This window comes from Crotalus tigris, unplaced genomic scaffold (assembly GCF_016545835.1).
Source record: "Crotalus tigris isolate CLP2741 ecotype Arizona unplaced genomic scaffold, ASM1654583v1 scf7180000024308.805542, whole genome shotgun sequence".
Classification (NCBI taxonomy): Eukaryota; Metazoa; Chordata; class Lepidosauria; order Squamata; family Viperidae; genus Crotalus; species Crotalus tigris.
This window is the reverse complement of record NW_024100480.1, coordinates 104403-123293: the sequence shown is the minus strand read 5'-3', so window position 1 is coordinate 123293 and position 18891 is coordinate 104403. Positions and strand designations below refer to the sequence as shown.

General features: G+C 45.9%; 1 protein-coding gene across 1 annotated transcript in view; it reads left to right on the top strand.

Annotated features, from left to right (window-relative positions):
* Positions 1-4083: 4083 nt before the first annotated feature.
* The window catches only part of LOC120299685 (collagen alpha-1(XIV) chain-like), a 37176-nt gene continuing 22368 nt past the window's right edge, over positions 4084-18891 (top strand). The window contains exons 1-10 of the mRNA XM_039324741.1: positions 4084-4190; positions 5907-6046; positions 6776-6899; positions 9609-9752; positions 11034-11227; positions 13572-13703; positions 15293-15373; positions 16010-16090; positions 16191-16217; positions 16969-17013. Coding sequence (XP_039180675.1) covers positions 5984-6046; positions 6776-6899; positions 9609-9752; positions 11034-11227; positions 13572-13703; positions 15293-15373; positions 16010-16090; positions 16191-16217; positions 16969-17013 — 891 coding nt within the window. The 5' untranslated portion in view covers positions 4084-4190; positions 5907-5983. The remainder of the gene's footprint in view (positions 4191-5906; positions 6047-6775; positions 6900-9608; positions 9753-11033; positions 11228-13571; positions 13704-15292; positions 15374-16009; positions 16091-16190; positions 16218-16968; positions 17014-18891) is intronic.

Sequence of the window (18891 nt, the reverse complement as noted above, 5' to 3'; positions counted from 1 at the left end):
TTCTCTGTCTCTCTCTCTCTTTCCTTTCTTCCCTCCCTCCCTCCCTCCTTGTTTGCATTCCTTCCCTGGGGGGGGGGGAACCAGGAGCCCTCAAACAGCCAGCTTGACAGCCTTCATTTGTCTGGGGGATAAAAGAAGGAGTCCTTGCCAAACATTCCTCCTCCTCCTCCTCCTCCTCCACTTGCATTCATTTTGACTCTCTTTTGCCTCCGTCCACCCTGTTGAAAACGGCTGGAAGGAGAGCAAGAAGACCCCTGCCCAGCCCATCCACTCGGCTGGAGGCTTTGGATCTCTCTGAAAGTTCTCAGGAGACCAACCCCAAGCAAGGGACTCTCCCCGCGGGCAAGTCCAAAACCTGTAAGTAGACTTGGCCTCTCCTTCCCTCACCTCTGTCAGGGTCTCCCACCCAAGGGAAGCCTGGCTAGCATCGCCCAACGGCGACCGATGGGAACCGAAGCCCGGCCTTTCCCTCCCCCCCTGACCCCACCGCAGGAGGGGTGCGCCTGGGTTAACTTCACCCCTGGCCATCAAGGGGAACTTGAATCCGTGCCCCGGGGAGACTTGGGGCGCCTGACACAGCAGTTCAACCGAAGTTCTTGGCGTCGCGATTTGGTTTTAATTAACTTCTAATCACTGTGGACTTTTTGTGTTTTTAAAGGCTTGTTTTTATGTGTGCATTGTTGTTGTTGTTTTGACTGATTATTGTACAGTGCTGAGAAAAAGCGAGAGTGAGAGAGAGATGATATAGATAGCTAGGTAGGTAGGTGAGTAGATAGATGATAGATAGATAGATAGATAGATAGATAGATAGATAGATAGATAGATAGATAGATAGATAGATAAAGAAAGAAGGATGGATGGATGATAGATAGATAGATAGATAGATAGATAGATAGATAGATAGACAGATAGATAGACAGACAGACAGAGACAGATAGATAGATAGATAGATGATGATAGAGAGAGATAGATGACTGGATGATAGATAGATAGATAGATAGATAGATAGATAGATAGATAGAGAAAGAAAGAAGGATGGATGGATGATAGATAGATAGATAGATAGATAGATAGATAGATAGATAGATAGATAGATAGATAGATAGACAGACAGACAGAGACAGATAGATAGATAGATAGATGATGATAGAGAGAGATAGATGACTGGATGATAGATAGATAGATAGATAGATAGATAGATAGATAGATAGATAGATAGATAGATATAGAAAAAAGAAAGACAGATGGATGATAGATAGATAGATAGATAGATAGATAGATAGATAGATAGATAGATGACTGGATGATAGAGAGAGAGAGATAGATGAATGGATGATAGATAGATAGATAGATAGATAGATAGATAGATAGATAGATAGATAGATAGATAGATAGATAGATAGATAGATATAGAAAAAAGAAAGACAGATGGATGATAGATAGATAGATAGATAGATAGATAGATAGATGGATGGATGGATGGATGGATGGATGGATGGATGGATGGATAGATAGATAGATAGATAGATGACTGGATGATAGAGAGAGAGAGAGATGAATGGATGATAGATAGATAGATAAATAGATAGATAGATAGATAGATAGATAGATAGATAGATAGATAGATAGATAGATGACTGGATGATAGAGAGAGAGATAGATGAATGGATGATAGATAGATAGATAAATAGATAGATAGATAGATAGATAGATAGATAGATAGATAGATAGATGGATGACTGGATGATAGAGAGTTAGAGAAAGAGATATGAATGGATGATAGATATAGATAGATAGAGAGAGAGAGAGAGAGAGAGATGATAGAAAGAAAGAGAAAGAAAGAAAGATGGATGATAGATAGATAGAGAAATAGAGAGATAGATAGATAGATAGATAGATAGATGATAGAAAGAAAGAGAAAGAAAGAAAGATGGATGATAGATAGATAGATGATAGATAGATAGATAGATAGATAGATAGATAGATAGATAGATAGATAGATAGATAGATGGATAATAGACAGACAGACAGACGAATGAGAGGGACAGACAGAAAGACACTCAACTGGCTTTCATGGCTGAGGCAGGATGGGATGGGTGTCCTTGGGCCAGTCACTCTCTCAGCCCAAACACCTCACAGGGTTGTTGTTGTGGGAGACACAGGAGGAGGAAGGCATATCAAACATGCCACGGTTGCTGATGCACCTAACATTTCCTTTTCTGTTGCAGAACGTTGCACCTCCAAACTTTTCAACGATGCCTCTTCCTCTCGCGGGACGCCTGCTGTAGAAAAATGACAGCCTCCTGTACCAAGATTGTCCTTACTCTGCTGATCCTCCTGGACGGAGCCCTAAAGTTGGCTGCCCCAGAGGGTACGTAGCCCTTGGGAAGACCACACGTTTTGGTCACCACGATGTAAAAAGGATGTCGAGACTTTGGAAAGAGTCTCTGTTTCCATGGCCATCTGTGTGTGCACGCCCGGCACGGGTGACTGCCATGAAGTTGTAGATCGACTCCCGGCCGCCCTGTTGTATCTCCTCTCCTCTCTCCCCCCCCCTCCTCCTCCTTTTCTCTTCAGTGCAGCTCCAGCTGACTCCTCCTCCCACGGCGGTGTCTTTTTTCCTCCCCCTCTCCTACTCAAACTGCCTCATTTTATAGCCTCTCCTGTCTCCACCCTCTTCCACCTTTCTCTTCCGGGTGTACCAGAAGTGCTGATCCTGGGGCCTTCGTCTCGTCCCAGCATCCCTGTAGTTCAGTGGTTCTCCACCTGTGGGTCGGGACCCCATTTGGGGTCGAACAACCATTTCACGGGGGTCGCCAAACAACGCAGTCCGCCATTTTTTTCCCCCTTTTCCTTAGCTGTGCTACTCCCTTTTATTCTACTGGCTTTTGAAAGCCAATAGAAGAGATTCTCTTGAATAGAGTCTAATTCTATTGGCTTTCCAAAGCCAGTAGGAATTGTCCAGGCTGTCTCTGCCCTGCTGAGCCCGCCAAAAGTCCCATTCTGCAAACGGTGCTGCACCAGTTGAGTAGTCCTCGACTTACGACCGGTTGAGTAGTCCTCGACTTACAACCGGTTGGGGGTCGCGGCATTAAAAAGGTTGAGAACCACTGCTGTAGTTCCTGAGGACTCTTACACAACATGTTCTGTGCTGCACCGCTTTGACTCGTTCCCTCCCCCCGTTACACTTGGCTAGGCTAGGCAGGGTCACATACCACCTGGCAGGTGCCAATGTACCACCGGTGGTACATGTACCACTGGTTGAAAAGCCTTGGTCTAGACGAGGGGTGTCCAACCTTGGCCACTGTAAGACTTGGGGACTTCAACTCCCAGAATTCTCCAGCCAAGATCCTTTAAGATGAGTGGATTCTGGGAGTTGAAGTTTCCATATCTTCAAGGTTGAGGAACAGTGGTCTAGACTAGGACTATACAACCTTGGCCACAAAGACTTGGGGACTTCAACTCCCAGAACTCCCCAGCCAACATCCTTTAAGATGGGGTGGATTCTGAGAGGTTGAGGTCTCCATGTCTTCAAGGTTGAGGAACAGTGGTCTAGACGAGGGCTATCCAGCCTTGGCCATATTAAGACGTGGACAACTCCCAGAATTCCCCAGCCAAGATCCTTTAAGATGGGTGGATTCTGGGAGTTGAAGTCTCCATGTCTTCAAGGCTGAGGAACAGTGGTCTAGAAAAGTATCCAACCTTGGCCACTTTAAGACTGGTGGACTTCAACTCCCAGAATTCTCCAGCCAGCATCCTTTAAGATGGGTGGATTCTGGGAGTTGAAGTCTCCATATCTTCAAGGTTGAGGAACAGTGGTCTGGAGAGGTATCCAACCTTGACCACTTTAAGACTGGTGGACTTCAACTCCCAGAATTCTCCAAGTTGCCAAGATTGAAGACCCCTGATTTATTTTACCCATGGTGGGGAAAAAAAATTGACCTCTCTCACGAAATGTCTTCTTGGTTTTTGGTTCATAGTTGGAACATCCAGGAACCTCTCTGGTGTCCTTCCAACGGGGATGTCTGGAACATCGCCTCCAACAAAACTTCGACCCACAAGAACAAACCAGTCCATCGTTCCAACAGTTGCCTCTTTTAAGACGAGCTTCAGCGTTGCAGCCACAGCCCAACGTCCTAATTTGCTGGGTGCCTCGGTTCCCACCCCTTCAATCACCACGGCTGGTCCATGTAAGCGCCACAAGACTTGCAGGGTTCTGAGAAGTATCTAGTGCAGTGGTTCTCAACCTTTTTAATGCCGCGACCCCCAACCGGTTGTAAGTCGAGGACTACTCAACTGTTGCAGCACCGTTTGCAGAATGGGACTTTTGGCGGGCTCAGCAGGGCAGAGACAGCCTGGACAATTCCTATTGGCTTTTGAAAGCCAATAGAATTAGACTCTATTCAAGAGAGTCTATTCTATTGGATTTCAAAAGCCAATAGAATAAAAGGGAGTAGCACAGCTAAGGAAAAGGGGAACAAAATGGCGGACTGCGTTGTTTGGCGACCCCCGTGAAATGGTCATTCGACCCCAAATGGGGTCCCGACCCACAAGTGGAGAACCACTGATCTAGTGGTACTTCATGAGAATGAGTATTATGCAGCGGGAAGAGAATTTAGCCTAGCCACAATCCTATCGTTGAGAGAGACCTTGGGGGTCTTCTAGTCCAACCCGCTGCCTGGGACAGGAGACCAAAGGCACAGGTATAGTATAGGACAGGTGTAGTAACTAGCTCTATAGTAGTTAACTGTGAGAGGGATCTCGGAGTCTATCACTTAAACATGAGCACACGGCAGCTGCCAAAAAGGCCAACACAGTGCTAGGCTACATTAACAGAAAGATAGAATCAAGATCACGTGAAGTGTTAATACCACTTTACAACGCCTTGGAAAGGCCACACTTGGAACACTGCATCCGGTTTTGGTCACCACGATGTACAAAAAGATGTTGAGACTCCAGAAAGAGAACAGAGAAGAGCAACAAAGATGATCAGGGGGCTGGAGGCTAAAACATATAAGGAACGGTTGATGGAATTGGATATGTCTAGTTTAATGAAGAGAAGGACGAGGGGGGACAGGATAGCAGTCTTCCAATATCTCAGGGGCTGCCCCAAAGAAGAGGGAGTCAAGCTATTCTCCAAAGCACCAGAAGGCAGGAGAAGAAGCAACGGATGAAAACCAATCAAGGAGAGAAGCAACCTAGAACTAAGGAGAAACTTCCTAACAATTAGAACAATTAACCAGTGGAACAGCCTGCCTCCAGAAGCGGTAAATGCTCCAACACTGGAGGTTTTTAAGAAGAGACTGGACAGCCATTTGTCCGAAATGGTATAGGGTCTCTTGCTGGAGCAGGGGGTTGGACTAGATGACCTCCAAGGTCCCTTCCAACTTTACTACTATTAACTATTAACCTCCAAGGTCCCTTCCAACATTGCTATTCTGTTATTTGGACAAATGGCTGTCCGGTCTCTTCTTGAAAATCTCCAGCGATGGAGCAGACACAACTCCAAGAGGGAAGCGGTCCCATCGCCGAATCCTCCTCACCGTCAGGAAATGCCTCCTTATTTCCAAGTGTGTCAAATAAATCAATAATGTAATGTAGGTTTTGAGCACAAATCTCTTATTCAAGGAAGGGTAATCGTGGTTTAAGTGGGAGAGTAGATTGCAACGACAGGTCGTTCCCGACTTGCGGCCACAAAATGGGACCGGGGCTTTCGTCACTAAGGGAAGTGGTTGCTGAATCACGCCCAATTTTATGACCTTTTCTTGACGTGGTCATTAAGCAAATCCGATTTTTCCCATTAAGTTTGCTTCTCAGAAGCCCCCTGGGAGGGTAGCAAGGGGGGGATGATCAGGTGATAAATGTTTTCAATCAATCAATAAATCCTTTTCCTCCCCCCCCCCCAGCCTATAGCAAAATCAAAGCGGACGTCGCTTTCCTGGTGGACGAGTCCTCAAGCATCGGGGCAAACAACTTTATCAAAATGAAGGATTTCCTCGTCCAGCTGGTCTCTAATTTCCCTCAAATTGGGCCTGAAGGTACCCAGGTAAATCCTTCTCTCACAGAAATTGGGTTTTTTTGGGGGGGGGGTGTCCTTGGTGCTCTCTGAGCTTCGTGGTTTCCTTCCAGACGTTTCATGACCCAACTAAGTAACATCATCACTGCTAGAAAGGAGTGGGAAGGAAGGAAGGAAGGAAGGAAGGAAGGAAGGAAGGAAGGAAGGAAGGAAGGAAGGAAGGAAGGAAGGACGGAAGGAAGGAAGGAAGGAAGGAAGGAGAACTACGGGTCCTTGATGCTCTCTGAGCTGGGTGGTTTCCTTGCAGACGTTTCATGAGCCAACTAGGGAACATCATCAGTGCTAGAAAGGAGGAGAAGAAAGGAAGGAAGGAAGGAAGGAAGGAAGGAAGGAAGGAAGGAAGGAAGGAAGGAAGGAAGGAAGGAAGGAAGGAAGGAAGGAGAACTATGGTGTCCTTGGTGCTCCCTGAGCTGGGTGGTTTCCTTGCAGACATTTCATGACCCAACTAGGGAACATCATCAGGGCTAGAAGGGAGAGGAGTTTACAAAGAGGAGGAGGAGGAAGAGACTGGACAGCCATTTGTCCAAAATGGTGTAGGGTTTCCTGCCTGAGCAGGGGGTTGGACTAGATGACCCCCAAGGTCCCTTCCAACTTTATTATTACTATTATTATTATTATGATGATGATGATGATTATGATTATGATTATGTTTAAACTCTCTCTCTATTTTTTTAAACAAAATTGTCTGTTACTTGTCAGGTTTCAGTAGTTCAGTACAGCGAAAAACCCAGGCCCGCATTCCATTTGAACACCTTTACAGACCGGATCCGAGTTCTAAATGCTCTCAGGAGCCTTGTCTATAACGGCGGGAATACAAAGACAGGTGGGTGTCATGTTAGCTTTTCATTCGTCTGTTTTGTGTCCGTTCATCCATTTGGGTTGGACTGCTGCACATCCCAGGGCCCATAGTAGGAGAATAAATAATAATAATAATAATAATGATGATGATGATGATGATGATGATGATGATGATGATGATGCTACAAGTAAATCAGATGGTTGAAGAAGAAAAAATAGCTTTGGGAGAATATCTGAAGAACAATGATGAAGATGCACTGAAATTAGTATATCAGGAAGGCTTACTGACTACTGGAGAGACCAAATTGGCCTACAAGAAAGACCAAATGAAGAACAGAATAGAGGCATGGGAAGACAAAGCACTACATGGCCAATACATGAAAAAAATAGCTGGGAAAGCAGATAATAACAAGACCTGGCAATAGCTAAGAGCAGGAAAATTGAAGAAAGAGACCGAGGGACTAATTCTGGCTGCACAAGACCAAGCCTTAAGGACAAATGCATATAAAGTCAAAATTGAGAAGACAGCAACAGACAGTAAGTGCCGCCTATGCAAAGAAGCTGAAGAAACAGTGGACCACCTGGTAAGCTGTTGCAAGAAGATTGCACAGACTGACTACAAGCAGCGGCATGACAAAGTAGCAACAATGGTGCATTGGAAGATCTGCAAAAAATATCATTTGTCTGTAAGCAAAAACTGGTGGGATCATAAAATAGAGAAAGTCATAGAAAATGATAAAATTAAACTGCTCTGGGACTTCAGAATTCAAACAGACAAGCACCTGCAACATAACACCCCAGACTTAACAATTGTCGATAAGAAAGACAAAAAAGTCTGGATAGTGGAAGTGGCAGTGCCTGGAGACAGCAGAATAGAAGAGAAAGAACTGGAGAAGATAACAAAATACAAAGACCTACAAATAGAAATAGAAAGACTGTGGCAAAAGCAAGCAAGGGTAGTACCAATAGTCATAGGCTCCTTGGGTGCAATCCCAAAACAACTGGAGCACCACTTGAACACCATCATCGGCATTGACAAATTCGCTATTAGTCAATTGCAAAAGGCGGCCTTATTAGGAACTGCTTCCATCCTGCGACGATACCTGTAATACCATCAAACATCCACATCTGCCTATCCCAGGTCCTGGGTAAGGACTCGATAGGTAGACAAAATGCCAAATCCAGTCTGAACATCTGGCTGATTGTGCGATGATCCATAATAATAATAATAATTCTCAGACAAATTAATGCAGGCCTTGACTTACGGCCATTTGTTTAACAGCCCGTTCGAAACTGCAAAGCCACCGAAGCAAATAATTTATGACTGGCTCTTGCACTAAGGAACACTGCGACATCCCCAGAGTTGTGCGATCAAAATTTGAGTGCCTTGCAACGGGCATGTGTTTATGACGGTCGCAGTGTCCCAGGATCATGTGATCACCATGTTTTGACTTTCCTAGCCACCTTCCAACAAATTGAATGGGGGAAGACAGATTTACTTAATGACTGCATGGTTCATTTAACAATCACAATAATTGGCTTAACAACAATGGCAAAAATCAGGGCGTGATTCATTGGATAACAACCTTCCTTAGGCAAGGGAAATTCTGGTCCTTTCCAATTCTGTTTTTCCTTTATTATTATTATTATTATTATTATTATTATTATTATTATTATTATTGGTTGGAAGGGACCTTGGAGGTCATCTAGTCCAATCCCCTGCTCAGGCAGGAAACCCTATACCATTTCAGACAAATGGCTGTCCAGTCTCTTCTTAAAAGCTTCCAGTGTTGGAGCATTTACTGCTTCTGGAGGCAGGTTATTCCACTGGTTAATTGTCCTCACTGTCAGGAAGTTTCTCCTTAGTTCCAGGTTGCTTCTCTCCTTGATGAGTTTCCATGATCCGTTGCTTCTTGTCCTGCCTTCAGGGGCTTTGGAGAATAGCTTGACTCCCTCTTCTTTGGGGCAGCCCTGAGATAGTGGAACACTACTATCATATCCCCCCTCATCCTTCTCTGATAGGGATAGGCAGATCTGGATATTTGATGGGGTTACAGATAATTGTCTGCAGGATGTAAGCTGTTCTGAGTAAAGCTGCCTTTTGCAATTGACCGATGGGGATTTTGTCAGTGCCAATGATGCTCAAGTGGTGCTCCATTTGTCTATGGAGATTCTTAGTCATTCAGGTCATAGTTGTCCCAAAAATGCTTTTTCAGGAAGCAACCGGACTTTCTGTTTATTCTGTGAAGACGTTTCGCTTCTCATCCAAGAAGCTTCTTCAGCGCCGACAGGATGGCAGGGAAGTTGGAGACAGTTGGTTATTTGCATTCTTTTAGAGGGTCATTGAGGCCACTTGGAGTTCATCTGTGTCCTCAGGGTCACCTGAGTGGTGCAAATGGGTGTGGAGCCTTCCTGGAGCTGCTGAAAGGGTTGGGACACCCATTTGCACCACTCAGGTGACCCTGAGGACACAGACAAACCCCCAAGTGGCTTCAACGACTCTCTAAAAAATGCAAATGACCAGCTGTCTGCAAGGAGTATAAATCCTTTCCTTCCCCACCATTCAGTCAGAACCTGAAGAAGCTTCTCGGATGAGAAGCGAAAGGTCTTCAAAGAAAAACAAGAAAGTCCAGTGGCCTGTTGAGAAAAGCACCTTTGGTGCTCCAGTTGTTTTGTGATTATTATTATTATTTTTTACTGTTCTACTTCTCTAAGATTCTGTGTTTTCTCCCAGGCAGAGGAATTGCTTATGTGCTGAAAGAAATATTTCAAGTCGCCAAGGGAATGAGGCCTGCTGTCCCACACATCCTGATCCTGCTGACAGATGGCCCCTCCCTGGATGACGTGCTACCCCCATCTAGACTGGCTCACCTTCTAGGTAGTTATGGTTTCGACCTCATAGATACGATGCGTCTGACATTGAGAAAGTTTGGATATAAAAGGCAGTACCAGATGCTTTGGGTTTCTGTGTTCGGCTTACCTTATTGATCCCAAAGGAAAATAGTCATGAATTTAAGACTCCCTCCCCTCTGTGCAAAAGGAAGGAAATGGATTTATAGATAGCAGAGAGGTCTACCTCCATCTCTAGCATCATCTCCCTCTCGCTGTTTCTCCATCACTATCATCTCCATCTCTATTTCTGCTTCTACCTCTGCCTCTATCTGGGTCTGTCCACCTTCCCTTCCACCTCCACCTCCATCTCTACATCTCTCTGTCTCTCCATGTCCACCTCCATCTCCACCTCCACCTTGACTTCCATCTCTACCTCCATCTCTACCTTCATCTCTACCTCTATCTCTGTTTCTCCACCTCTACCTCCATCTCTCTGTCTCTCCACGTCCACCTCCATCTCCACCTTCACTTCCATCTCCATCTCCACCTCCACTTCCTCCTCCATTTCCACCTCCACCTCCATCTCCCTGTCTCTCCACCTTCACTTTCACCTTCACCTCTATCCCTGTCTCTCCACCTCAGTCTCCACCTCCCTTTCCATTTCTATCTCCATCATCTCTATCTCCACCTCCATCTCTACTTCCATCTCCACCTCTATCTCTCTGTCTCTCCCCCTCCCTCTCCCTCCCCATCTCTCTATCGTTCCATCTCCACCTACATCTCCAGCTCCACTTCCATCTCCATCTCTACCTCCACCTCCATCTTCACCTGCACCTTCACCTCCATCCTCATCTCTACCTCCACCTCCATCTCCATCAGAGGTAAGGCCTTAGTAAGAACAACTGGCCTAAAATCCCCCAGGAAACCTCTGTGGTTAAGGGGAACTAGAACCTGAATCTCCTCACTTCTAGTATCCTTGTATTCTGCCTGTCAACCTTTTCAGATAGGAAACGCAATTAGGTGAGTTAATTCTGCTTTATTGTAAGGCTCCCTTAACAGAATCTTGCAGGTCTGAAAAGTACAAATTTCCCGCCGTCTCTTTTAGAGACCGAGAAATTAGACAGGTTCCTTTCTGAGTTTGTTCCTCCGTCCATTATGCAATTGTGGGCTACGTCTTCTCTTATCTAATCTAGGCAGCATCTCTTCCCAAGATCTTTCCTACACTGCCCCATTGCAGATTTGGGCACACACACACCCCTTCTGCCTACTGTGCACTGCAATGCAACCCTTCTTCCGGTGTGTTGATCTTCTCTCTCCTGTCCTGCAGGAATTCAGATAATCGTTGTGGGCATCTCAGGAGCAAATGTGGAGGAATTGAAGCAGGTTCTCCTGCCTCAGAACTTGGACCATCTCTTCCATGTTGACACTTTTGATGATTTGACCCAAATCATCGAGGAACTGGTGGAAATCATTTGTTTGGGATCTCGGCAAGGGAACAGAGATCTCCCAGAACATTTGAAGGTAACTCAGGTTTTTTTTGCATCCTTCTTTAGGCCACAGGGCTCTTATTCTGTTACGGACTATCCCATAATCCTATATATATATTTAAAAGATTATGGCTGTGTTTTTTTTTGTGTGTGTGTGTGAGAGAGAGAGAAAGAGAGAGGGAGGGAGGGAGGGAGGGAGAGAGAGAGAGAGAGAGAGAAAACTCGCCACCTCCTGGTGATTGTCCAAAGTCACACAGCTGGCTTTCAGGCCTAAGGTAGAACTAGAACTCACCACCTCCTGATGATTGGCCCAGAGTCACCCTGCTGGCTTTCATGCCTAAGGCAGGACTAGACCTCACGTCTCCCAGTTTCTAACCTGGCACCTTAATCCCTAGGCCTAGACCAGTGGTTCTCAACCTTTTTAATGCCGCAACCCCCAAACGGTCGTAAGTCAAGGACTACTCAACCGGTCCTAAGTCGAGGACTACTCAGGTGGTGCAGCACCGTTTGAAGACTGGGACTTTTGGCGGGCTCAGCAGGGCAGAGACAGACTGGACAATTCCTATTGGCTTTTGAAAGCCAATAGAATTAGACTCTGTTCAAGAGAGTCTATTCTATTGGCTTTCAAAAGCCAATAGAATAAAAGGGAGTAGCACAGCTAAGGAAAAGGGGGAAAAAATAGCGGACAGCGTTGTTTAGCGACCCCCGTGAAATGGTCGTTCGACCCCAAATGAGGTCCCGACCCACAGGTTGAGAACCACTGGCCTAGACCAAACTGGTTCGCTGGATACACTGTATATAGAAGTTTTGCCAGACTAAATCTATACCAGGAGTCTTCAAACTTGGCTCTTTTATGACTTGTGGACTTCAACTCCCAGAATTCCTAAGCCAGGCCCTGATCTATACAATCCTGACTTAATGGATATATTCTGGAAATAGCTATCCTCAATCTCTTACTTGTCTGGTGATCCAGTCCTGGACTGTGCCGTCTTTTATCCCGCTCGCCCCCCCCCCCCCGGAATAGGATCAAATCCCCTTAAGCACGTAGATAAATTATTTTCAAATAAACGTTCATAGGAACGCCTTTAAAGTTGCAATCTCTGCGATTTAAGCCTCTTTAACGTGGCGGAATCCGCCTGTGTAGATCAGCATTCCCCAACTTTTCCAGGTCGGTGGCCCAGCGTGGGGCAAGGGGGTGGAAGAGGGGAAAGTGAGGGGCAGACAGGCACACGCGCACACACGGCTTCATTTGGGTGAGCGGCAGGCGCGGGTACCCACCACTCACGCAAGTGGGGCTGCAAACACTGGTGCATACCGGCCCACCACTGATGCAGCCTGGCTACTGTTGAAGGAAAAGTCTTCATCGTGGTTCAGTCCCAGCTGGGAATAAACAACATGGCGACTGCTTTAGAAAGAAGGTTGCAGTTTATTGGAGAAGAGAGCCAGACAGAAAGATGGCTCTGGAAGAAAAAAGAGAGCGAGCACATGTACGGAGTTGGTTTTTATACCCTCTGGAGCCTTTTGTTTGGAGTTGTTCCTGTTTCTGTTTGAGGCTTTGTATTTCCTGTGGCATGTATTTTGACCTGTGTCCCTTTGGCATCTGTGGGTTAATCCTATTATGTCCTGTCTTAGAGTTTGGGTGGGGTATGTAGATTTTAAGTGTCTTTGTCTTCTTAATCTTCTAGCTTCTAGCTCAGTGGTTCTCAACCTGTGGGTCGGGACCCCATTTGGGGTCGAGCAACCATTTCATGGGGGTCACCAAACAATGCAGTCTGCCATTTTTTTCCCCTTTTCCTTAGCTGTGCTACTCCCTTTTATTCTACTGGCTTTTGAAAGCCAATAGAATAGACTCTCTTGAATAGAGTCTAATTTTATTGGCTTTCAAAAGCCAACAGGAATTGTCCAGGCTGTCTCTGCCCTGCTAACCCGTCAAAAGTCCCATTATGCAAATGGTGCTGCACCAGTTGAGTAGTCCTCGACTTACGACCAGTTGAGTAGTCCTCGACTTACGACCGGTTGGGGGTCGCGGCATTAAAAAGGTTGAGAACCACTGTTCTAGCTGGAGGGCTTCACCTTCCTGAATGGATTATTACATCTGCATTTCTACAGAGCTGGTTTCTGCTTGGGGGAGGGACACTTGGGGCTATTAAGAAAGGCATGCTTTTCTGCCTCTTTTAAGATCCTTTGAGAAAATATAATTTTCTGCCCTTTTTAATATTTCCTTCTCTGGGGAGTGACTTCCCATACTACGAATAAGCCACAGCCCACAGATTGGGGACCCCTGGTGTAGACTGTAGACATATTTGGGTCTATGTCCTTCAGCTCTTCTGGATAAAGTGCATAGCAGAATGGACTAACCTTATGTCCTTTATTCTAAGTTTGCCAGCAAAGCACTGGGGCCACCAGAACGGCTGTTTGATGAGCCGATGAGGCCAGCCACCAGCAGTTCCCCTCCTACTCACCTGGCAGCGTTCGCCACGCAAGGACCTTGTGACCCCAAATGTTTGGAGGTAAGGCAGGTGTGGATGGCCTCTGAACCTGGGGACCCTCATTCGTAGTTCAGTTTGGGGTTAATATTGAGAAAATGAGGATTCAAGTCTAAGCTGAGCTACAGAGGCCACCTGGGGGATTTGGGGACAGTCTCTCTCTCTCTCTCTCTCTCTTTTAATCCAACAATCAGGGTCCCTCTTTCAGGAAGGAGCTGAGCTAGAGAGGGTCTGTTTTTGCTCAGCCCCAGAAGGTCTTGTAGCAGAGAGTTCCCCAACCTTTTCATCTCGACGGTCCGAAAGGAAAGGGAGCAGCAGGGAAGTGTGCACGCGTGCTGCCCTGCGTATGCATAAACGGGCATGTGCACGACGGCAGTGCTGGCATGTAAACGTATGCACAAGTGGGCCACACACTCCCATAGCTCACGTGCACGTGCAAACGGGTGCAATTGCCCGTGTGATGCTGGTGGCGGTGCTAGCATCCCCGTGCATGTGCAAACGGCCGCGGACACCTGTGTGATGCTGGTGGCGATGCTAGCATCCCCGCACATATGCAAACGGGCCGTGGATGCTTGTGTGATGCTGGTGGCGGTGCTAGTGTCGCTGCGCATGTGCAAATCGGGCTGCCAGTACCCATGCGGCAGTGCTACCGTGAGTGGGGTGGGGCTCACCACCTATTCCTGGGGCCAGGTGGCCAACAGGCTACGGCCCAGTACTGGGCCGCAGACCATAGGTTGGCGACCCCTGTTGTAGGAGAAGAATAGGCAGAGCCTGGTGGTGGAGTCAAGAGAGAAATCAGCCTGGAATCTTTAGGTAGTCACAAAGGCTCTGAGTCAAATCCCCTTTGAGTTGCATTGATTCTTATCTAGCACCAATTTCATGCTGACTGTTAGTTGACCAGATTCTTGTGTACAAGTAGTCCTCCATTTACAACAGTTCATTTAGTGACCATTCAAAGTTACAACAGCACTGAAAAAAAGTGATTTGTGACTTGTTTTTCACACTTAACAACCGTTGCCGCATCCCACGGGTCCCGTGATCAATATTCAGGCACTTGGCAACTGGTTCATATTTATGATGGTTGCAGTAACCCGGGGTCATGTGATTATCTCTTGTGACCTTCCGACAAGCAAAGTCGGATTCACTTAACGACCGTGTTACTAACTTAACAACTGACGTGATTCGCTTAACGGTGGCAAGAAAGGTCGTAAAATGAGGCAAAACTCAATTGCCTCAGTGGATACTTGAAATTTTGAGTTTGAGTGTGTGGTTGTAAGTCGATGGCTATCTGTATAGGCGTGAGCAATAAAATGAGAGCTTGACGTGTGGTCCCGATTCTTCGCGCCTGACAATTCCCTGAAGGGAGCTGGGTCAGTCTCCCTCTTTCAGCCCCACAGCCTATGTGGAGTATCCGTGATAGTGTCAGAGGAGGAGGTCGTCCTCTCCTTACGACCATAACTGAGCCCAGAATCCTGGCTTGAGAATTCTGGGAGTTGAAGTCCACACGTCTTAAAAGTTTGGAGAGCCCTGTTCTCTGTTGGAGAAGACAAGCATTCTGGGATGGATTAATTGGGGGCCCAAACTTCTAGAATGACACTTGACTGCTTCTACAGAGCTTTGTGAGAGGAAGCTTACACAGAGGAGGAAGCTACAACCCGTTTGCCTTCACCACCAAGGGGGAAAAAGGAGAACGGGTGAGTGGATTTCCAGTTTGGAAAATTTTGGATCAAATAGATCAGGAGTTCTCAACCTTTTCTTTACCGGGGACCCCTTTTAAATACTTTTTGTGGTCACAGATCCTCAAGGCTTAACTCAAGATTCAAATCATAACATTTGTTCAAGCCTTTGTGGACCCCCCCCCCACACACACCAGTGACAACATCACAGCCCCTCCAGGGGTCTGCGGGCCACAGCTTGAGAACCACTGAAATAGATCCATTTAGACTTTCACAGGGGTCTGTTTGGCCTTCAACAGTGGGTTAAATGGAGAAATGAAACTTCTACGATTCGGCTGAAGTCCGTGAGATTCTGAAGCCTTTTCAAGGACACCAGAACAGGTGTGGATTTGAAGCAGACGGTTCCCGTAACAAAGTGAACTTGTTTTTATGGACTATGTAAGACATTGGGGGTTTGGCCAGAAAAAATATTGTTTAAGTCTGTGAATTGGGTGTTGGAACCTCAGAGTTAGTTTTTCTTCAACATAACCATGCAGTGTATTCAATAAGATTTTTCAGAGGCGGAATGAACATGGAGTTTTATTTGGATTCTCAAGCTGGATGTTGACGCCCTATTTCTTATACATATCTTCTGTTCTTTTCTGCTTTATTTAGGGATTTCCAGGAAAAGATGGGATCCCGGGATTACCTGGCAGACATGGACGAGCGGGCCCACCAGGGTCTCCTGGATTAAGAGTAGATATTTGATGCTGTTCAGATCACAACTGTTTTAGAAAAGTTACCCAATGCCTCATTTTTAATAAGTCATGCTTTTCTTCTCTCTCTTAATGGACAGGGACTCCCAGGCACACAAGGAGATCAAGTAAGTTGTATATAGATAGAGACAATTTGTGCTAAGGGTTAAGGCACCAGGCTAGAAGACAGGAGACAGTGAGTTCTAGTCTGGCCTTGGCCATGAAAGCAAGCAGGATTTCATGGCTAAGGTGAGACTAGAACTCACCGTCTCCTGGTGATTGGTCCAACATCACCCAGCCAGCTTTCATGCATAAAGTGGGACTAGAACTCACCGTCTCCTGGTGATTGGCCCAAAGTCGCCCAATTGGCTTCCATGCCTAAGGTGAAACTAGAACTCACCGTCTCCTGGTGATTGGCCCAAAGTCGCCCAATTGGCTTCCATGTTTAAGGTGGAACTAGAACTCACCATCTCCTGGTGATTGGCCCAAAGTCGCCCAGCTGGCTTTCATGCCTAAACTGGGACTAGAACTCACAGTCTCCTGGTGATTGGTCCAAAGTCACCCAGCCGGCTTTCATGCCTAAAGTGGGACTAGAACTCATCATCTCCTGGTGATTGGCCCAAAGTCGCCCAATTGGCTTCCATGCCTAAAGTGGGACTAGAACTCACTGTCTCCTGGTGATTGGCCCAAAGTCACCCAGATAGCTTTTCAGCCTAAGGTGGGACTAGAACTCCCATCTCCAGGTTTCTAACTGATACTTTAAACCATTAGACCAAAGTGGGTCTCAGTACTGGATTTGTGTGGTATATGAGTACATGATTTTGACTGCTCCTGTTTTGGCACTAAGCTAAATCTCTTTTTTCTGCACGGTCTGACTAGGGACTTCCTGGATTCCCAGGTCCACCTGGGCCTAAAGGAGACAGAGTGAGTTTCTATTCTGTGCATTACACTTATACACAATAAAACTGTGTTGATACCACACCTAAGATGTAATACGTAACCTTAGATCTATGCCAGGGGTCTCCAATCTTGGCCACTTTCAGACCTGTGGACTTCAATTCCCAGAATTCCCCATTGCCTGGGGAATTCTGGGCATTGAAGTCCATAGGCCTTAACGTTGCCACTTTGGGAGACTCTCTGCTCTAGGCCAAGACCACCTGAGTTGAAGTCCACAAGCCATAAAAGGGCCACGTTTGAAGACCCCTGTCTTATATGGTCCATGCTGGCTGAGGAATTCTGGGAGTTGAAGTCCACAAGTCATCAAAGGGCCAAGTTTGAAGACCCCTGGCTTATATGGTCCATGCTGGCTGAGGAATTCTGGGAGTTGAAGTCCACAAGTCATGAAAGGGCCAAGTTTGAAGACCCCCGGTTTAGTGACTGTTGGAATTTACAACAGCACTGAAAAAAAGTGACACGACCCCTGATGATTGTTGCAGCATCAGGTCAAGGGCTACTGGGATACCATCAAGCTGGTGGTCTCATATTTTGGTAGCATTTGAGGACCATTGTCAAGACAGACACTGGAAATCCTTTTTTCAACCCTCAAGTGCTAAATCTCTGGATTGGCATCGTCTCTTCATCTTTATACTGGAGTAAAGAACTTGTAGACCTACAAATACATCATTTAATGAGCCAGATAAGCAGGGATTAACACCTGACAAACAATCTAGCAGAAAACATGCCCAATATATTCCAAAGATCCCAATTGTACGTGCATGAATTGGTCCTCTCAAGTTATGGTTTTATACAGAAGTAGATTTGGACTCCGTCGGATACGCAGTACATAAACGCAACGTCTCTTCTGCAGGGAGAGCCAGGATATCTCCTAGGAAGCATGGAAGTCATCTCAGGAAGAAGTGGACAACCAGGTGCTCCGGTGAGTAAAAGAAGATATCTTGAGGGGTCCTGGGTGCTCTCGGAGCTTGGTGGTTTTCTTCCAGACGTTTCTTGACCCAACTAGATAACATCATCAATGTTAGGAGGGTGCATGTTTTATGGAGAAGAAGAAAAGGAGAAGGGGAGGAGGGAGAAGAAGAATGGGGATTGTAGAGAGGAGGAGGAACAGGAGGAACAGGAGGAACAGGAAGAAGAAGAAGAAGAAGAAGAAGAAGAAGAAGAAGAAGAAGAAGAAGAAGAAGAAGAAGAAGAAGAAGAAGAAGAAGAAGAAGAAAAGAAGAAGAAGAAGAAGAAGAAGAAGAAGAAGAAGAAGAAGAAGAAGAAGAAGAAGAAGAAGAAGAAGAAGAAGAAGAAGAAGAAGAAGAAGAAGAAGAAGAAGAAGAAGAAGAAGAAGAATAAGAAGAAGAAGAAGAAGAAGAAGAAGAAGAAGAAGAAGACGAAGAAGAAGAAGAAGAAGAAGAAGAAGTAGAAGAAGAAGAAGAAGAAGAAGAAGAAGAAGAAGAAGAAGAAGAAGAAGAAGAAGAAGAAGAAGAAGAAGAAAAGGAGGAGGAGGAGGAGGAGAAAAGAAGAAGAAAAGGAGGAGGAGGAGAAAAGAAGAAGAAGAAGAAGAAGAAGAAGAAGAAGAAGAAGAAGAAGAAGAAGAAGAAGAAGAAGAAGAGGAGGAGGAGGAGGAGGAGGAGGAGGAGGAGGAGGAAAAGGAAGAGGAAGAAGAAAAGAAGAAGAAGAAGAAGAAGAAGAAGAAGAAGAAGAAGAAGAAGAAGAAGAAGAAGAAGAAGAAGAAGAAGAAAAAGAAGAAGAAGAAGAAGAAGAAGAGGTCGGTAGAGTCCTTGGTGCTCTCTGAGCTGGGTGGTTTTCTTGCACATGTTTCATGACCCAACTAAGTAACATCATGAGTGCTAGAAGGGA